Source organism: Akebia trifoliata, chromosome 5, assembly GCF_017979445.1.
Source record: "Akebia trifoliata isolate Shusen 1 chromosome 5, ASM1797944v1, whole genome shotgun sequence".
Classification (NCBI taxonomy): Eukaryota; Viridiplantae; Streptophyta; class Magnoliopsida; order Ranunculales; family Lardizabalaceae; genus Akebia; species Akebia trifoliata.
Genome location: NC_141379.1, coordinates 34,762,608 through 34,783,718, shown reverse-complemented (window position 1 = coordinate 34,783,718; position 21,111 = coordinate 34,762,608). Strand labels below are relative to the sequence as shown.

Genomic DNA, 21,111 nt, shown 5'->3' with positions numbered 1-21,111 from the left:
AACACCCCTGATGGCAGTTTAACTTTAGACTTAAGTATTGGTCATCTAACAAGATTGTATGCTCCTAAAGAAAACTTAATGAAGGAGACGAAGATTGCATGGATGGAGAACACTGAAAATTCAGAAATTGAGAATGCTGTGTTGGGAGATTTTTTGCTCACAGAAAAGTCAATCAGGGATTTCACAAAATCCCAAATAACCAATCGAATGAGGGCTAGCGATGGTAGTTTTGTAAATTGAGGATGCCCTCAATACACGTTGGTTCGTGTTATTGGTCGATCTGGTATTTTGTGAGCAAATTTTTTTTACCTTTCGACAAGTGGCGGTCATTGAATCTTATTTAGTGATCCCATAACCAAAATGCTATGTGGAATTCTTAGGGCCTTTAGTAGTGTAACTTTGTAACCCTGCACTTGGTGGACCTTTGGCAGACAAATAGCTTTTGTTGGTGGTTCATCATTGTTGGCTTTGTGGCCCATGAATAATGTTGATAGTGTGAGGTACCCATGTCTCCGTTTTGGCCCAGTCAAGGAGAATGATTGCACCGTTTAAGATAAAATTGAATGGAGGAATAATTCTTCAGTGAACCACAAATATTTTGAATAAGACTTCAATGGTATTATATGCACCTTATGCCCCACAAAGGTGGAACCCATTTGGATAGACCCTATACATGATCCATTTTTTAAACCAATTAGATAAATGGTAGTAAGCACTTGAGAAGTCAACGACTTCAAGTGTAAGGTTGTCACGTGTGGCGGAGCTTTTGGGAGGTCAATTTAGGGTCTGTTTGTTATAGATTCTAGCTTCTACTTCAAAATTTTTTATCTCGGAGAAACAGAAGCCCAGAGTCTAGGAAGCTGCATCTAGAAAAATCTTGTTTGGTATGAAAGTTGACAGAGAAATAGTAGACTAGAGAGATGTTGAATTGATTATGTTATTTGATTGATGAGTTAAGAAGACCGTCATTTCACGGCATATGTTTTTCGATGTTGACTTCTCATAGTGTCTTGCACCTGAAAGCAGCCCTAGCAAGACTTTTCAAAAACATAAATTTTGACTTCCTACAAAGCTAATGAAGCAGAAGTCGTTACTAACAAACATGCTTCTCCAAGTAAAAAAAAGTCATCAAAAAATATCGTAACAAACAAGCCCTTGGCTCTTCAAGAGAAAATTGTTTGGTATCAATATTAGGTTTTAATTCCCTCAAAAGGTAAAAGCCAAAAGTCAGAATTCAAAAAGGGATTAGAACTTAGAAGCCGAAATCGTCCAAATCCATTTTTGACTAGTAACTTCTATACAAATTTGAAAACCTAAATTGTAGAAGGAAAAGATCCCTTAATCTCATTTATTAAATAAATAATAGCATAATCAGACAATTAAAATCTAATATGAATAATCTAAGAGAAGTGATTCTCATAAAAGTGGTTCAAAGAGAAGTGATTTTTCTATAAAAGTATTTTGAAGAAAGCCAAGCCGCCACAGTAGGAAATAAGAAATAGTCTAACAGATTGCCAATCAAATTACGACAGAAAGAAAGTCAAACTTGTAATCACAACCGTTGCTTTTGATGACATGATGGGACTCACTATTCTTCGTCCCGTGGCGTGTTTGACTGTCACTATTTTAAGGGAATCTCTGTCACAATTTTCATCCGTTTACAAATCCACCTTTTTTTAACCTTCTTCGACGATCCAATTGATCCAAAATTCCACTGAGATCACAATCGATAGAGATGGAAGGAGACAGAAGAGTTGGCGTAGCCGTTGATTTCTCTCCATGTAGCAAGAAAGCCCTAAAATGGGCGGTAGAGAACGTAGTCCGTGATGGAGATTACCTCATCATCGTTAACATTCTTCCAGAAGGATCCTACGAGGAAGGCGAGATGCAGCTTTGGAAGACCACCGGATCACGTAAGTTTTTCTTTCTTTCTTTTTCTCTCTAAAAAAGATCGATTTTTCTTTTTTTTTTTCTTTCTTACATGATGGGTTTAATTTCAATATATTGGTTCTGCTTCAAATTGGGATTCTTGTTCTCAGTAATTTGTGTTTTTTATAATCTGGGTTTCATGATTTCACGTGGTTTTCTGTGTGGATTAATGAATTTCTAGGCAAATTGTCATGAAAATTTGCTGATTGACTATAATACCCTTGTGAACAACAAGAATACCCTGTAAAATCTGCAACGAGATTTATTCTATAAACTGTGGAGGAGGATAGTTTAGTCATATTTTAATTAATCAGGGATGTGCTGGTGGTTCCTTAACGCTTGGATGACTGAATTTACCAAAATGGATCAAAGGGGCAAAATGGTCTATTTCTTTCATTCTAGAGGAACATGAACATCTTCAATAGTTGCAGAAATTCGGCCTTGAACTTAAAGGTCTATTGTCATTGGTGCAAGATTAAATTGACCATTATATCCCTCTCTCTTTAATTAATCTACTGAAAGCTTCCTCAAAACACCCAAATTCAAGGAAACCATGTGAATGATAGTCTCTGAGATGTTTAACACGAATTCAAAGCTCCAAGCTTCGACAAATTAACCAACTTCAGCCTTAGAAATCGTAAATCATAAATGGTATCTTTATTTATTTATTTTTGCAGCATTGATCCCTTTAAGCGAACTTTCGGACCCTATAATCATGAAGAAATATGGGGTGAAGCCCGATCCGGAAACCTTGGACATTCTCAATTGTGTGGCAGCGCAGAAACAGGTAATTCAGTTGTTTTGATTTGACCCATGACCATGAAGTTCCTCTAGAATTCAACATTTTCAACTAAATTGATTTTTTTTAGCAGATTGTGGTGGTTCTGAAGATCTACTGGGGAGACGCTCGTGAGAAGATATGCGAAGCAATTGACAACATTCCCCTTAGTTGTCTTATAATTGGCAATAGAGGACTCGGAAAGATCAAGAGGTGAATTCCCCACCCCATCATACTTTCACAAATTTGTTGTCGATGTTTACTCGAGAGTGCTTACATTGTGATACCAACTTTTTTTTAGAATAATGCTGAAGTGACCTCAAGATTGTACCTCATATCGCACATCCTTTCGTGAAAGTGTGTAGGAACCATAGATGCTTTCATCGAGATATGAGTCAAAAGCATCTATGGTTCCTATACACTTTCACGTCAGGATGTGCGATATAAGGTACAATCTTAAGGTCACTCCAGCATGAGTTTTATTTATTTATTATAGCATACCATTTGATATGGGTTAGAAGTTTCGGAATCATGGTTTTAAATCTCGTCCGAGACCGAGACAACTTGTCTGATACATCTCAGTATCGTTCACCAATGAGATGGATAGACAAGTCAAACGTATCGGACAAGATTTAAAACCATGGTTCATTTGTCTCATTGTTGAACGAAACGACTCAAACATATCGGAAAACTCTTCATGGACGAGACAAGACAAGACGTCAAAACGAGTTTTAAAACCATGTTCGGAATGGACTGATATTTTGTGAGGATGATTTTAGAATTAAATGGTTAGAATTTGTTTAATTGGCTTATGGGTTTTGCTACGATGAGATACTAGACTGCTAGTATCAAGTCTTGAATGAATCAGATAATATTAGTTTCAAATTGAGTCTTGGAATTAGACCATACCTAGCAATTAATATTCAATTTGTTTCTGCAGGGTTCTGTTGGGCAGTGTGAGCAACCATGTAGTGAACAATGGATCTTGTCCAGTCACGGTTGTGAAGAATGTCGAACATGAAGGCTAAGCTCATCTATCTACTTTCTTCCTTTGCAGAATAAACACAGATTTCTTTTCTAAGTTGGGTTTGAAATACAAACTTCAATTGAATAAGAATAATGATTTTCTTATTCTTATTGGTGTTTGAAATTTGATGTATTGTATCACTTATGTATTATATGTATTTGTCCCTTATGATCGTTGTACTCGAGGGAATATGACTTAAATAAACTTCTGATTTCTACCTTGTTGAATATTTATTTTGATCGTCCTTTGTTACATCTAATCTTTGTGATCATTCTGATTTGCTATTTGAACTTTATAAACCAAACCCAATGTTTCCTCTGAATCCCTTTGTGCGGTCTCTTGAACAAGAAACCTGTAATCAAATCAAGCTTAGTGGTTATTCTTAGAAACTAAGATAGAATAATTTAATGAGAAACCTGATGAACAACAACTACAAAGACTTATCCCAAAGAATTGTGGTCGGCTAAATAGATCGTGTTCCTCCATTCATATTTTCAGGTTTAATTGTCTGATGAAAATACCCGAAAGAAATTTCTTCGTTTTGTAGGTTCAGATATATTTTGAAGTGGAATATTTTTTAAGAAAAAACTAGTGTTGGTTGGATGGTATGTGAGTGGTACATACTGATATTAATTTCTTGGGGCCACCCTCAAGGGTCCTGTTGACCCTTGACTCAACCTGTTGTGTGTAGGACTTTACGAGGGGGCGATGCGGGTGGGGATAACCCACGATATAAAAATAAAATAAAAAATCCTTTTTGTTAGACATCCCTAGGAACATCTCAGTTGTACATTGATTGTATGGTGTTTTTATTCGGTGGAGGAGATGACTCTCCTTCAAGATATGAATCAAATTGGCCTAGGTGGTTATCCTTATTTCAATATAATTAATTTTTTTAAAAAAATTTAAATCTATCTTATATATAGAAAATATGAATCTATTATTTAGTTTCTAACAAGAGAATTCTAATTATTAAAAGTGGCATTTTTTTTTTTTTTGGCTCCATTAACCAAGGTGTTTGGCCCACATTTCATAACCTTTCGTACATAGGTAGGCATTATAATCTTTGCCTTGACTATATAAATATATATTTGATGCTTCCAATCCAATTTGTGATGCTTTCTCAATCATCTCTTCAAGTTAGTTTAGGGCCTTATTTTTAAGACTTCAAATGGGATGGATTTTATCCGAAATTCAAGTGCACTGAATCCGAATTAAAATATGGTTTGGATATGGGTTGATGTCCCTTGATCCGGGTCTAATCCATATCTCTAAAAGGAGTTAAATATTTCCCATATTTTTGCAGCTCAAATGTCCCAAATACATAAATAAATAAATAAATAAATCAAACTAAAGTCGATGGTAGTTGATCCAACTAACCTGCAATCTGGTGGAAATATTTGAGAAAAAGCAAGTAATCCATTTTAATATGCCAGACAAACACTCATGCATGCCAAGTTATTAGTGAAGTCCTTCACAAAATGTTCTTTCTGACAGATTCTTGGAATTTTTTTTACTAAGGAATTATTCACATTTCACAATGCAGAATTCTCTTGAACTTGAAATACAACAAGAAAGAGAAGAACATAACCCAGTACCAACCACAAAGATTGTAGCCACGAAGGTGGCCACTGTGAGAAGCAACTCAAACTATATCAGTCGACTTTGAATATTGCCCTGTTTAGATTAAAATGAAAATGTAAGAAAAAAATGCTTTAATGTATTTATAATTTTTCAAACTGGAATACGGATGATTCAGGAAAATCTAAAATTTTCTGTCAAGTTTCACCAGTGTCATCTATGTACTCTTTGAGCTGCAACACCAAAAATGAAATTAAAAATCTTAAAGTATTGAGGACTGTTTCACAAGAAGAAAAAAAAGTTCCAATTAAGTCTATTTCTATATCGCTGAGTGTGTCATCAAAATTAAAGTTAGATTTTTTTCGAACAGTGGGAAGAAATAAAGTTAGAACTTCAATTTTGAAGGAAAAAAAAGATGCTAACTAACACGAAATGTGATGGTTTTTTTTTCAAAAGATGTGCACAAAATTCTACCCCACAAAATAGATGTAAGTGAAATAAAAAAGGACAAGAAAGTTACCTGGAATCAAATATGTGCTATGGTCATCCTCATGATTGAATACGACGTTTAACAATCCGTCGGGCATGGCGAAGGGGTGGAGGTACCCATGTACTCACATTTTGAAATGGTAAATCCACGAGTTAGGAACAATACGTTATTTCTATATTTTCAAGATAATGGAGGAGTTTCCGATCTTCATCATCCTCAGCTAATGACACCAACTTGCCACAATAAGCAATCTTCAAAACTTTCAGAGCTTCTAGGTTCTTGAACGACCCAACGGGTATTACCTTTAGATTTTAGAATGTCCAAAGGGGAGAGAGAGGTTAAGTAAGAGTCGGACAGAGAGCTTAATATTCTCTCATTACAATTGACCAAACGTAATGAACAAAGAGATGTCAAAAACCTTGGAAGAGCAATCAAACTCTTGAAATCCACAATAATCAGCTCACGGAGGCAAGGGAAATCGCGTACTTGATCAGTGCCAGCACTATGAAATTTCAATTTCTCTGTCCACCTTATGGTAAGTTTCTCTAGTAAAGGTAGCTGCCCAAGAGTAGGGAGGGTTTCACAGGATGTAAAATTGTTTAACTCAACACTCACTATATGAGAGAATGATCGATCCCCAATCCAACTAGGAAATCTTTCACCATTATAACCGTAGTTGCTTAGCATGTTGAGATTTGGGTGAGTTTCAAGGATTTCAAGTATCCTCTCTTTCTCCTCAACACTACTTGCAACATCCATAGCATCATTATCATCATCCCATTCCAATTTCAGCTCCGCAATGTATTGTTTAGTCTTCAATACAGAGCCATCGTTCGCACTGTCCACATTTTGAAGCTTTGAAATATGCAATTTACCTCTCAGGTTGATCAATCTCATTAGCTGCCGTATCCCATATCCCCTATCTTTACCGACAACGAACTTTGACAATGTCCGTAGACATGTTAATTCCCCAATTCCATGCAGCATCAAACAAATAGAATCGGGCAAGGCAAAGATGTCATAAGCTAATTAACTTTCTCATGTCCTTGGGAAATTCAACCAATCTCCAACAGCTAAGATCTAATGTATGTAGATTATAAAGGGCGGTCATTGATTCAGGAAGTCTTTCTATTTTTGCAATAGAGAGGCCGAGGTATTGTAGCTGTTTCAAATTGCCAATTGAATCAGGCAACTCGTTGATATCTATACCACTCAACTCCAATGCCCGTAGGAATTTTAATTGCTCGAATATATTATTGGGGACACTTCTCAATGCACTTTTCCGGAATACTAGTAGAGTATGTAGCCCTTTGCATTTAAGAAGCATCTCAAAAAGATTGTCGAATCGTTTTCTGCAGAAGTGAAGCAAGAAATATGCCGAGTCTTTTCACAAGAAAGAAATTTTTTGTTACCTTCGATTCTAAAACAATCACCTTCTGAAACTGATTGTGCTAGATCGTGAATCAAGTCATGCATCTTGTATACCAATTGTTCATCCTGAGCTTTCTCACACTGAAAGAATGATCACCATAACAACTCATCAAAGTATTCACTACCCACATCTTCCATTTCCCTCTGCCCCCCTTCAGACATAATAAAACCTTCCGCCATCCATAATTTGACCAATTTGTCCTTGTTAAATACATGATCCTTGGGAAATATGGTGCAATACACAAAGCATTGTTTTAGATGTGAGGGCAAATGATGATAACTTAATCTCAAAGGACCTAAGATATCAATTTTTCCTCCTTGTGGTAATTCCCATATTTCACTTATCAAAATATATTTCCATCTTCTTTCTTCGCTTGTAACATGTAAGAGGCCTCTGAGTGTCTTTGCAGCCAATGGTAAACCCTTACATTTTTTTGCAATTTTCTTACCGATTGCCACTAGGTTTTGATGCCCATCCCAATTCTCATTTGGAAATGCCCCGTCTTCCCAGCAATAACCAACAATCTTCATCTGACAAAATTCCCAAGCGATAACTAGGAATAGTGCCCATGATAGATGAAACTCTTTCACTTCGAGTGGTGATATAATTTTACTTCCCTTTGCCCCACTTCTCAAGGGGGAACTTAAGACTTCCCATTGTTCAGAATTTTCGTTCCACACATCATCAAGTACAAGCAAAAAATTTCTTCCCACTCACTATTTTCTGAATTTGTTCAAAAAGTGAGTTTAGTCCCTCATAGGTAGATGGTTGCTTGGAAGTGCTCTCTATAATTGCTTTCGCTAGTCTTTTAGATCAAAATTTTTGGACACACAAATCCATCCTCTGATGTCAAAATGCTTCTCAATCCTCAAATCGTTGTAAACGAGCTGCGCAAGCGTCTTCTTGCCAAGTCCACCCATACCGACTATGGGAATATCAGAGAGTTCCTTCACAATAGATCCATCAGACATCAACAGATCCCTTAACTTCTTCATATCATTGTCTCTGCTGAAAACATCTGGTTCATGTATCATGGAGACAGTATCTACTCTCAGTCGTATTTCAAGAGGCCTGACTCCATCTCCCACACGAAGATAGAGATCATTTCGTTCCTTTGCAATTCTATCTAGTCTCTCATTAATCTCCTTTATCTTAGTGCTATCTCATGTCAAAATGAAAGTGGTTTTAAACTAAAACAAGGAAAGCAGAAATTGTGTACCCGCTTCATCTTGCTAGTTTGAATTTCCCCTTCCACCTTCGATCGTAAAGCTTCGGTTGCAAACTGGTCCAATACGTCATCGGCATCGTAAGCAACATCTTTAAGCTTTCTCATCCAATCTCTCACCGGCTGGTTGGAGTGGACTTGCTTTTCCTCAGCGTCTTGGAGCACAGATTGAATTGTTAACAACAAACTAGACAATTTTTTCAACTCTTCCTCGATACCCCACAACGATTTGAATTCGTTTATGATTGAAGAGGATAGTTTGCCCATGGCTGGCTCAAGAAAAACGGATATAAGTGATTCTGCCATTCTTAGTATGCCTTAGGGAAGGTGATCTTTGAAACAGAATTTGAATTACAGGTGATGAAATAAAGAAAGGAAGAAGAATTTATATTTCTCTCTCTATTTTTTCTATCAAGTAAAAAACAATCTTTTCCACCTCTCTCTCTCTCTTTCTTATGAGAAGTAAAGAACCATCCATTTCTTCTCTCTTAAGTAGGGAACTTACACAGATTTTAGAGTTTAATAGTGTTTAAGTGATGATATTGGACACACAACGCCCATAATATTTGGTGGTGGAATCTAACATGTCCTTCTCTCTCTGTCTCTTTTTATTTTATTGAGCAAAGAACCATGGATTTCTTCCTTCTTGAGTAAAGAACCACACAACTTTTAAGAGTTTTATAGTGTGCAAAGATGGCCAAAGTTGAGATAAGAGGAGATTCTCTATGGATTGGAAAAGAAATGCATGCTTAATTATGCACAAGGCCACAGTAGTATGGACATCAAAGTATGGTCTGGCTTTGAGAATCGACTTGTTGAGTGTTGTTTATCCGCCTCCGCTCCCGATGTCATGTGTTCACGTATTGTTCCCCAGTTAGACCTGTGGCCCTCTTATATTCATAGTTGCGCCTTCCCTATCAGATCAGTCTTTTGGGGTAAATGGTTGTCAACACGACTGAGCTCCTATGAACATAACTTAGGACACTAGCAAATACATCCTCAATCTTGCTTCTTAACAAGATCCTTGGTAAATCTACTGTAGGGAAACCACTCCAAGGGCAATAAATAAAAAAAAGAAAATTAAGAACAAGAAACAAACACACACAAAACATAAAAGATTTTTACATGGTTCCCTCATGATTGAGTTACATCCATGGTTCACACTGATTCCACTATATATGTAAAGAAAATTCTCCGTTATAGATTACACCCCTTCACTGAAAGAGAAATACATAAAACCCAATAAAATACAACTAAGAGTTTCCATAATACAAGTGAAATTACAAAAATACCCTTGGGAAACGATGAACAGTATTACTCCTTGCTGACCAGCACCCGTCACAGCTTGTGCCAATCCATGGAGGAGAAGATCAAATGTGGTGATACTACATCTGCCATTTAATGGAATTCTTCTCCAATCTTCGACAAGGAAGCATAGAGTGACATCTCTTCAAGAATATACTGGGAATAGAGGAGAAAGAACAAAAAAAAAAGAAGAAATTTTCATGGACTTTTCCATATTTCTACAGCTCAAATGTCCCAAATACATAAAAATCAAACTAAAGTTGAAAGTAGTTGACCCAACTAACCTGCAATGTGCCGAGTATGAGGAAAAGCAAGAGAGAAGGAAAAGTTCAAGCAAGTAATCCATTTTAATGTTCCAGACAAACACTCAAGAATAAAATGTGTACTCTGTAGGACTCATGGATTTCATAATGGCAGAATTCTCTCGAACTTTAAATACAAAGGTGGCCTTTGTGATCAACAACTCGAACTGTATCAACTGATTTTGAATATTACCTTTTTTAGACCGAATGAAAATGTAAGAAAAAAGCACGTTAATGTATTCTCAATCTTTCAAGTTAGAAGAGATCTTCAGTGTCATCTATGTACTCTTTGAGCTACAATGCCAACAATGAAATTAAAATTCTTTAGTATCGAGCGATGTTCTACAAGAAGAAGAAAAAGTTCCAATTAGCTCCATTTCTAGAAGGCAGAACACATCTCTTACTGATAACAACTCGCTAAGGGTGTCTTCAATGACAACAAAATATGCCTCGAGCAACATTTCGAGTTGTTCGATGTTGTACCCATTACAAGATGATGAAACAGCATGGATCGAACCCCTTTCAAGTTTCTAGGCCTCAGTTATTGAACTCAATGGTGCATTATTGAAAAAGCCTCCATCATTGTCCATTAACTATTGTATTTCGTTGTCGACGACCTGAAAAGCATTCCAATAGCTAGAATGGTAGTTGAGAGGAAAATTGGTGGAAGATGACAAGTGGTTGCTTAGTATATCTTCTACTGAAGAACAATTTGATTCAATGTAAGGAGATGACCTTTAGTTTAAATCTGAGGATATGTTCAATGAGGCTGAGGGAGTTAAAATTAGGGATCAACTAGTTGCACATCACTCATTACTAATTGCACCCCATCACTTAAAAATTCAACTTTCCATCTAAAATCATCGAGATTCGAGGTCGTGGACATAAGATACATTTTACTACAAAGATCTCGTATTTCCTACAGTGGGTCCACTTCCCTGCATGCATGGAGACGAGACAGACAGAGAGAGAGAGAGAGGAGACAAGGTTACTAAACAAAAATACAGGTGTGGCGGAAGAAGAATAAGAGAGATGGAGGAGAAGAAGCATATCTTTCACTCCTATCATCGTCATCATCATCATCATCATCATGACTCGACACCTCTTCTAACCTTGAACCCGACTTTACCCTTCTCTTCCTGTAACCTTGACCTGTCTCTGTCTCCAACTTTAACCCAATACACATTTACCGACTCCACCCCACCCCCATCTCCTCCCTCTCTCTCTTTTTTCCTTTGTTTTCTTCTCCAGACCTTCTCGACTTCTCTTTGTGGTGACCTAGGGTTTCCAAATTACACCCATGATCACTGTCAAGGTAATTCCTTTCTATCTATTTATCTATTTGTCCTCGTGATATTCTATGGGTTTCACGATTTCTCTTCTTTATGTGGTTTTGGTGATTTTTGTTTTTTGTTTTTTGGGTATCTCAATTTCTCTTCGTTTATGTGGTTTTGATGAGTTTTTATTAAATGGGTATCTCAATTTCTCTTTGTTTATGTGGTTTTGATGAGTTTTTATTAAGTGGGTATCTAGATTTCCCCTTGTATATGTGGTTGAGAAGGTATTTTTAGTTGGGTGTCTCAATTTCTTTTTGTTTTTTCATTTTTGATGATATTTGGATTTGGGATTAGGTTTCTTTCTGGTCGTTTTATCTGGATTTTTGGTATTTTTTTCATCTGGGCTTCTTGGTTTGTTGTTGTTTGATTGATGGATCAATTGAGGGGGATTCATTTTCCTTCTTCTCTCTGTGTAGGGTTCTTCTCTGTTTCCCATCTTGGCTTTATTGTTGTTCCATCTGGGTATGTGGTTATCTGGTTTATCCATCGTTTTATAATCTTCGGATGCATAATCACCTAAGGTTTTGGTTCTCCATTTGTATCTGATAATTACTCTACATATATGGAATATTTTTATTCCTTGTCTCGGTTGCCTTCCATAATCAGAGTGTTCCTATATTCCTGGAATGTCTTTGGTGAGGAATTTCGATTCTGGGTTTTTTATTTTCTCGCTTTCTTTCTTATTTTTTCATGTTTTATAAAGTGAATTCTAGGTCCATATGTGTTTCTTTTGCTGTGAATGGTTCCAATACAATGGATATCAGTTCTTGTTTTGGTTTTTGAAGAAGATTTATATAATATTGATCCTTATTGGATTCGTTTTTTTTGTTAGAATTGTTAGACTTGCTGGGATACACAGCTTTTGTGGGTTTCCCCCCTCAATTTTCGAGAAAAAGAAGCAGTATCAAATAGCCCTGTGGTACAAGTTCAGTTGACCCTTATGGAAGGATTTGTGAGGAAGAAGAGGAGTACCACATCCCGTCGACCTCGACCTGATTCACAACCATTTCCAGACAGCCATGAACCGTCATCATCAACACCCTCTTCAGACAATGTGAGCAAGGTATCCAGCGATGAGAACACTGTTTGTGACACCAGTTCTCGGAGAAAAGAGTTAAATCTGAATGAATGTGCTTCGAGGGCTTTATCTATTAGCAGAGCTGAAGGTGAAACTTCCATTAAGAAGATAAGGAAAGATTATGGGGGATTTGGAAGATTCGATGGGTTTCACAGTAATGATGGTTCAAGGAGCAATAGTGAGCGAGGACCAATTGGGTCTGATTTCAAACGCTGCAGTGAAGGTGTCCTTGCACCAGCTAATTGGAGAAGCTTGAACAAGGTTAATGAAGGGTTTGATTTGCAGTCAAGAAAGCTGGATAGCCATATGGGTTGTGGAAATAGTGGTGAAAACCAGAATCCATTGCATTCAAGGGTAGTTTCAGATGGATTAGAGAATGAGAACAAACCGAGGAGGGTGAGGCTTAAAGTTGGGGGTGTCACTCGTACAATACATGCCAAGTCCTCTTCAGATGGTGCCTCTGGTGGTGGTTCTTTTTCCATGAAGTCTTCTCGCTCTTCTGTTGTCCCTCGGCCACGACCCAAGCTTATTCTTCAGGTAGTTCACCATTGCAATTTTTCTAATTCATGAAAGGAAAAGTTTCACAATTGTCCCATACTATTATACTAGGGAAAGATCCATTACTTGAGTGCAGGAATGGTCCTCTTTGCATTTTGTCAATGTTCTCTTACTAAAAGCATGTTGACTACTATATAAGGTTGGATCCTTCATACCAAGTGAGGATATCGATTTCATTTTAATTATTTTGTCAATAGGTCTTTAATCTTTACTTTCTACTTGGCGGATATGTAATGGAAAGAAAACATCCCATGTATGGGCCATCTAAATAGCTATCCTGCCCTGAAAGTAAACCCAGTCAGATGATCTAAAAGATTCTAAACCATTCAAAGCATGTACTTGATTGTTTGGTTAGAATCATCCAATCAGGCTGGTGTTTTTGCTAGGAAATCATCTTAAGCTTAGACAAATGAACATATGTCAATTGTGTGAAGGGGGTAGTTGTCGTATTAGTACTTGTGATACTAGTATATTTATTATGCTTATAATATATTTATCAAGTAAGGTCTAGAATCCCATTAAGAAAAAAGCTTTGCTTAACATGTGTCTGGTGCAGGACACTTCAGATGATGATCAATCCCCTCCTCCGGGTAAGGCAAGTGGGGTGCCAGGAGCACCATGGAATGATTTCTCTAGTAGTTTTGGTTCAGGAGCCAAGATGCCTGAAGAGAGTGTCTCTGGGAAGCTAACAAACAAGTCTGAGCCAGTTCGTAAGAGCAAGCGAGTCCCCAAGCGTCGTGTATTAGATGGGGAATTCGATATTGACAATGACGATGAAGAGATCAGATACCTTGAGAGGAACAAAACTTTGAAGGTCTCCATGAATTATGGTGCCGAATATGAAGACAATGAAGATGACATTAGCAAGAAACGGCAAAAGTTTTCTCGGTTTTCAAAGAGTAGGATGGTTGATGGTGAATATGATGATGATCTGGAGAATCACTCTTCACGGTCGGGCAGAGATGCTAAGAAGTCTAGGATGGGGCGGGTAACTGACGATACAGATTACATGGAGGATGAAGAACTTGTATCTGATGATGAACCCGAAGCTAAGAGGAAGAAGCAGAGGAAGGAGTCTGTTTATTCGTTGATGGAAAGTAAGAAGGGAATGGCCATTACTACACGTCAACAGGCCCTTAAGTCCGGCAAAGACATCTCTACCAGGTCTGGTTCAAGTATAATTGAGTTCCCAAATGGTTTACCTCCAGCCCCACCTAGAAGTGAGTACTTTTTAATACTATTTAAGCCCTTCATTTATTATTGTTACGTCAGTTTGATTACATTATTTTTACTAGTACTACTTCAGTTATTATTGTTTCTGATTTTTTTTGGTTGGTTCAATTGCAGAGCAAAAAGAAAAGCTTTCCGAAGTAGAGCAACAACTGAAGAAAGCTGAGGCAGCTCAAAGGCGAAGAATGCAAGTAGAGAAGGCAGCAAGGGAGTCCGAGGTTTGACTGATGTTTTATGTTTTATGTTTTTTTTTTTTCTGTTTTTAATAATTTAGATTATTTTTAAGGGAAAACAAGCTTATTTGGTTCTATTTGTACAGGCCGAGGCTGTCAGGAAAATACTGGGTCAGGATTCCACTAGGAAAAAGCGGGAGGATAAGATAAAGAAACACCGCGATGAATTAGCACAGGTGCTGAGAACTGATCTAAAGTCATTTTCTAAAATAAAAATCGATTTTGGTATTAATAATATTGTTTCATGCAGGAGAAGGCTGCCAAAGCAACCATGCTTGCATCAAACACCATCAGATGGATCATGGGCCCCACTGGGACAACTGTTACGTTCCCCAAGGATGTGGACCTGCCGAGTATTTTTGACCCCAAGCCATGCAGGTTAGGATTCTATTCTCATTGTGCAAATCCAAATTTCATTTGTTATGTTACCTACACGCATCTTTAAAGATAATGTCTTCCCACATCTTTAAATCCATCTAATAAAAACATCATATATATGGTATCTATGTTTGTTTGTTGTTGATGGTTTGATTGATGGTGTGGAATTTCAGTTATCCTCCTCCACGCGAGAAATGTGCTGGTCCTGCGTGCACCAACACATACAAGTACCGGGATTCCAAGTCAAAGCTTCCACTGTGCAGTCTACAGTGTTACAAGGCAATAAACAGACCTATACACCCAGTATCAACCTGTTGATGAGCTTAATAGTCGTCTTGCAGTAATAATGTCCATAGTTTGTTCTGGTAATCTTGCACCACCTAAATTCGTCTTTTATGGTGGATTTAGTGACTCGTAATTAGTCTTGATGGGGAGAGCTTTAGACATTTGATGTAAGAAGACACTGGTGGAACACTCGTTTCCTTACCTCTATTTCTATCCACTATGGGATGGGGATACACCTGAACTGATTTAAGATTAAATTCAAGTTTCACATATCATCTCTGCTGCCGCCGGGTTGTATGGCTTTGGTTTGTGGGATGACTAAGCATTGAAAAAATGTGCTATGTGGCATTTTAAGAGCCATCAAAGCTTTATCTCAAAGATTTGGGGTTGGCTGAGTGAAGCTTGTTCTTTCATTCAATTTTTTTTCTGTAGCAATGTCACATCATCGTATATGTGGGCATTTTTATTTTTTAATAAGTGCCTTTAAATAGTGTATCAAAGTTGCTTTTTTTCCTTTTGTAATACCTTTCTACATAACATCTACATTGGGTGTGTATGATTGCATTATAAATCATAACAGAAACATGATTTTGATGTTTTCCTTCCAAGAGTGATACTCTAAACACTATGTTTGGATTGAGAGAAGTGGAGAGAAGAGAAACTCAATTTCCCTCCACCATGCTCGGATTGACTGGAGAGAATTTGGGATAACTTTGAAATTTTAAAATATCTTAAAAGAGGTCTAAGGATAGTTAGAATTATAAAATATTTAAAAAGGGTTTCTCTCCACTTTTGGAGAGAGAAAACCATCCTTTTTTTTTCCTTCCTCATCTCTCCAATTCCTTTCTCTTCTTTCCCCACTTAACAATCCAAACAAGAGAAATGGAGAGATACTCATTTATTTTCTCTTCTCTTCTCTCCATTTTTCTCGATCCAAACACAGCATTAAATGAAGGCCCAACTGTCATTGGGTTCGAGCCGTGGCCTGGACCACTCTGGCCTTGGGTTGGGCATATAAAGTAGACACGACAAATGTGAATGTCTGGGCTGAGCCGGGTTCGACAGTTTAAATATTTAATTAGAAAGGAGGAGGAGTTGTTCCAATAAGTATACAGGGACCCATCCAAGAAATATGTGAGAAAAGATAAATTATATTTTCTAGATATATTTTTATATATCTACATTTCATTTTATATGGTATCAAATCAGATTTGATCCTACTTGATAAGATCAACTTCAATTCCTCGTGGGTGGTAAGTGGCTCTATACTATAATGATCAAAAGATTGAAAATGACAACAACGAGACGGTGGTATTAAGAAAAGATAACACCACAATGGATGATATATTTATGTTAGATGTTTAATGGTATTGTGCATCATGTCACATGCTATCCATTGAATTATCTAATTATCTTGATGGATCTCATGGCCATGTTGACTTTAATATGTAATCATTTACATCTTAGGAAAATAATTTTTTACACTACTAATTTCATAAATCTTTTGGAGTTGTGTTGGAGTGACCTCATCGGGGGGATATCGTGGGTAGTGGCACATGCATGCCCGTAGATGTGTTTTACTTGTATCTCAAAAAAACACATCTACGAACATACGTGTATCACCACATCAAGATATCCCTCACTGAAGTCACTCCGGCATTAATCTTTTATAATTGAGCTAGTTAGTACTTCAATATTTTAAATATTAGGAAAATTTTAGCAAGTAGAGAATATAAAATATAAAAAAAAAAATTAGTTGATTTTTTAAAACAATAGAAATTTTGTGATGAATTTTCGAAAGAGTCGTGCTGGAGTGACCTCAAGATTGGATCTCATATCGCACAGCTTGACGTGAAAGTGGTTCTTACCATAAATGCTTTTTTCATTCGTATCTCGATGAAAAGCCTCTATGATTCTCATACATTTTCGCGGCAGGGTGTGTGATGTGAGGTCACTTCAGCATTATTCTTTTCAAATTGTTTGAAGATCCTTTAAAAGAGGCAACAAAAATTTTCTAATTCTTAGGAGAAAAAAAGTGACAATATGATTTAATTGAATATTCATGTAACATCTATATGAATGTGTTAGTATTAAGAGTAAAAATAAAAAATTTAATTTTTTAAAGCTGCAAATGGATTCATCTACAAAGCATCAAGAAAGGAGTTGATCGAATCTTTATCTAATCATCCAATTTCAGATTCTAATACAAGCTTCTGCTTATAACATCAATTCTCTCATAATCAAAATAAAAAGTAAATTACAAAAATGGAAAGATGATTCTAGATTCTGAAAATCAGTTTCTAGAGTGATTTTTTTTTTCTCACAGACTCTTCAGTGCGTGCCACGTCAAGTATAGTAAGGGCAATTTTGTAACTAACAAGAGTAGTTTTGTAAATTAGGGATGCCTTTCAATACATGCTGATTTGTATGATTGGTGGATCACATAAAAAAATCACTCCAGTTTTACAGAGTTTTAGATTATATCAATATATGAAATTACATTATGGACCAAACAGGGGATGAGCTCCAAAGTTGAGAATTTAAAGGCAGTAACATCAAACCCACGCATGGTGGTTCAAATTCTATGGTTCCATCATGATCACGATCACCCTGCTTTCCAAGGCATCCGCAGATAGTAATGGTGGCAGTTGTAGGAAATGTGCTTAAAGTGGGGACTAGTACCTCATATTAATAAACCATTACTGTTCACACCTACTAATAAAAATCATGCAAAGTATAGAGAGGCTGACACCTCATAGGTGGCACAAATTTGCTGTTTTATTGATCAATGATGATTTGATGTTCTCTTTTTCAAATAATTTATTGATCCCATGATTTTTGAATTGAGTCGTGCTAGAGTAACATTGAAATTGACATCGTAAGGGACATTTTTGACATGGATGTGTATCAGAATTATATATACTTTTCATTGAGATGCAAATAAGAAGTATCTATGGTTCTGACACACATCTACATCAAAAATATCTCCCGTGATGTCAATTTCAATGTTACTTCAGCATTTTCCTTTTGAATTATCTCTTGTTAGACTTGTAAATAATAACAAAAATAATTAAATTCGAATAATGAGCTGTCATGTGGTATTGGACACAAAAACGTTTAATACCATTGAATTTTCACAAAATATTTTAAAAAGATAATTATATAATGTTCAGTAGGTGGCTTACAACACAACTAAAATTATTAAACGTCGAACATAAGCAATCCCACACCTTAAAGATGTACACTTACCAATTATATTGCATCCATTAGTGGGGTGGGGTTCATATAATTATAAATAGGATTGAAAAAGAGAAGATAGATGAAAAGTTGGGGTGGCAATGTTAACATGATGCATGAACACAACTCAAAAACGACACGAAGCTAGTAGGTTTGGTTCAATCCTGTCATAATAGTGTCGACATGTCTAACACAATTTTTAAATGGGTCAAGTCTTGATCAAAGACATTAACCCGCTTAATCCATTTGATGCATTTAGTTATTATGTCATTAACTTGTCGTTTAAAATTATGAAACTTAGGAAGTATTTCAAATATCAATAATTATTTAAGAATTTTTTTCAATTGTCTGTTTTTTTGCTAGAGTTTCTTTTCCTAGTACAATTTTCAAATTTTATAAAATAAAGAAGATGTTTTAAGACATTTTTCAAATAATTAATGATTAAAATTTTAATTTGGAAAAGAAAAAAATAATTCCTTACTAAGTTATTTATTTATCTTTATATTTTTTTAATCAAAATTTTCATTTATGTTGATAGATATTGATTTAGAATGGTTGTGTGACTTTGTACTTTAGTAATGGTATTTTATTTTTTGTGGTGGAAATGATTTTTTTTTTTTTAAGTGAGATTAAAATTTTATTAGACAAATTACATAGATTGAGTCAGGTTACTTATTTAATAAATGCGCCAGATTTGGATTTAAGCTTTTGACACGATTATTAAATGAGTTGGGTTTGGTAAATTTTCATAATACCCTTACCTCAATCCGACCTAACCCATCTCCACCCCTAACAAAAAGTTCAAGGAGGAATTGTGAATATCTCTATCTCTTATCTTTAGTTGTTTACTACTTAAAGCCCAAATGAAGTGTTTTCTTACCATTTATTTTAAGTAGTGTCTTAGTGAGAAATAATAAATATTTTAGAATTTTTGGTGTATATAATAAATATTATGTTTCCTTGCGGTATTAAAGTCTTTTACATTCATTCTTGTAAAGGCAATCCTCCATTCTCCAAAATCGAAGAAAATAGTCTTATATTTCCTCTCTTTATAACATCTGACTTGGTATTTATATATAATATTTTGAGATCTTTAAAAAAAAAAAAAAAAAAAAAACTTCTTTATATCCATATTTTAGTTGGAGTCGTGATAATCTATCTACCCCACGTGGCACTTTCAATCGAATCTCTCGACGTGACAAGTTCAAGAATCATAGATCTGTACGTCTTAAGATACACAATTCTCTTGGGATGCGCATTTTTACGGGAAAATGCAATTTTGTATCTCAAGATGTATAGATTTACAATTTCCAAATTTGTTATGTCAGGAGAGTCAATTGAATGTGTAACATAGGATAGTAGATTATCACGAATCTTTTAGTTGTTGTAGTTTAATTATCTAATTTATTATATTAATAATAAAATTGAATAATTTAATTTCTTGAACATCACATGCATAGCGTAGGCCTCCAATAATAACTCATTTAATGTCATAGAGTAAATTAGTGATTAAGTATTCTTGATTGGTGGAGTCCTAATAATTTTTTCTTAGTTAACAATTGCTTAACATGCACGTTGATGTTAAGGTTTGTGCTAGAGACATCATGACTCATGCACATGTAGTTTTATGTGCTTGTGTAGGGAAAAATTTCGCAGCGGTCGGTCAACCCATTTCGAAATTTTGAAGGAACCCTCTCCATTGGATTCCATGTGGTATTTTCAAGGAGGTGTTTCCAATTTTGATAGATATGTAGGGGCGTGAAATAAATTCAAAATGCCACATGTCTTATAACGAAAAGCGTTCCTTCGAAATTTGAAGTGGGCTGCCCGCTTCAAAGTCAGCCTTGCTTTTGTATATATGCACGTACATGTACGTGTGTATAAATATTTTTTTCTTGATATGTTAACATCTATTTTTATCGCTTTTGGACTTTAAAATTAAACTAATCATGTAATATATGATTGACTTGTGAAATATGATTTTTAATATTAACCTAATACTTGGAAAACTACATACATAATGACAATTGTGGGGTATCTAGCATGATTTTGAAACTTTGTTTCACAGCTCACCTCATTCACGAATTATACAAATAAGTCATCTTGATATTTCAAATGATTTTTTTTCTATTTTTTTTAATATATGTGAATCACAAGGACAAAGAAGAGCAAAAAATTCTCTTGATTACAAGCCTCATTCACGGATGTTAATTGAATCATCTCGATCACAAACAAATAAAACCAAAGATTGATACTTCGTGGTCCAATTCTACGAAATTTATAATTCGAGCTTAGAAAAGTCCCTTCAGCTTATACTATGCTATGGAGTATATTTGTGTGGATAATTTCTTAATCACAACCCCTCCCCCCCACGTGTATCCCAAGGCAAATGATCTACGATTCTGTGATCTTAATCTATAACAAAAATAAATACATACTCTAAGGTCGTAAAATTATTTCATTTATAATTGATTTCAAGGATAAATTTGATTTAATATGAAGTGAAACTTTTATAGTGAAACTCAAAATAAACTAGAGAGTATCATTCAAAATTAAAAGATGAAGATTTCATTTTTGTGTTTAAATAATTTTAATCTAATTTAAACCCCTCCAAAGAAAAAAAAAACTTTAATTGAAAATGAAATCCGCCATGGAAGAATGAATTTTAAAAATAAAAGTGGGAATTTGAACTTTGAGGAGTCTTCA

The 21,111-nt window shown here is 35.7% G+C and overlaps 3 protein-coding genes across 4 annotated transcripts; 2 read left to right on the top strand and 1 right to left on the bottom strand.

Annotated features, from left to right (window-relative positions):
- The first annotated feature begins 1,594 nt into the window (after positions 1–1,594).
- Positions 1,595–3,986, top strand: LOC147402533 (Adenine nucleotide alpha hydrolases-like superfamily protein). Its single transcript, XM_086444222.1, has 4 exons — positions 1,595–1,913; positions 2,607–2,716; positions 2,802–2,920; positions 3,648–3,986. The coding sequence occupies exons 1-4, from the start codon at positions 1,736–1,738 to the stop codon at positions 3,733–3,735; spliced, it is 495 nt and encodes a 164-aa protein (XP_086300348.1). The 5' UTR covers positions 1,595–1,735; the 3' UTR covers positions 3,736–3,986.
- A 3-nt stretch (positions 3,987–3,989) lies between these two features.
- On the bottom strand, positions 3,990–8,768 carry LOC147402532 (putative disease resistance protein RGA4). The gene is made up of 6 exons (XM_086444498.1): positions 8,521–8,768; positions 8,122–8,395; positions 7,618–7,767; positions 7,239–7,317; positions 6,224–6,830; positions 3,990–4,086 (listed from the first exon to the last, which is right to left on the bottom strand). Exons 1-6 carry the CDS (start codon positions 8,766–8,768, stop codon positions 3,990–3,992), a joined length of 1,455 nt encoding a protein of 484 aa, XP_086300624.1.
- A 2,250-nt stretch (positions 8,769–11,018) lies between these two features.
- On the top strand, positions 11,019–15,769 carry LOC147402531 (uncharacterized). Of its 2 annotated transcripts, none has more exons than XM_086444220.1 (7): positions 11,019–11,384; positions 12,239–13,021; positions 13,599–14,262; positions 14,390–14,490; positions 14,592–14,681; positions 14,756–14,883; positions 15,057–15,769. In XM_086444220.1, exons 2-7 carry the CDS (start codon positions 12,347–12,349, stop codon positions 15,199–15,201), a joined length of 1,803 nt encoding a protein of 600 aa, XP_086300346.1. In that variant the 5' UTR covers positions 11,019–11,384; positions 12,239–12,346; the 3' UTR covers positions 15,202–15,769. The 2 variants fall into 2 exon arrangements, with proteins under 2 accessions (XP_086300346.1, XP_086300347.1); XM_086444221.1 differs by lacking the exon at positions 11,019–11,384 and adding an exon at positions 11,508–12,041.
- Positions 15,770–21,111: the final 5,342 nt, after the last annotated feature.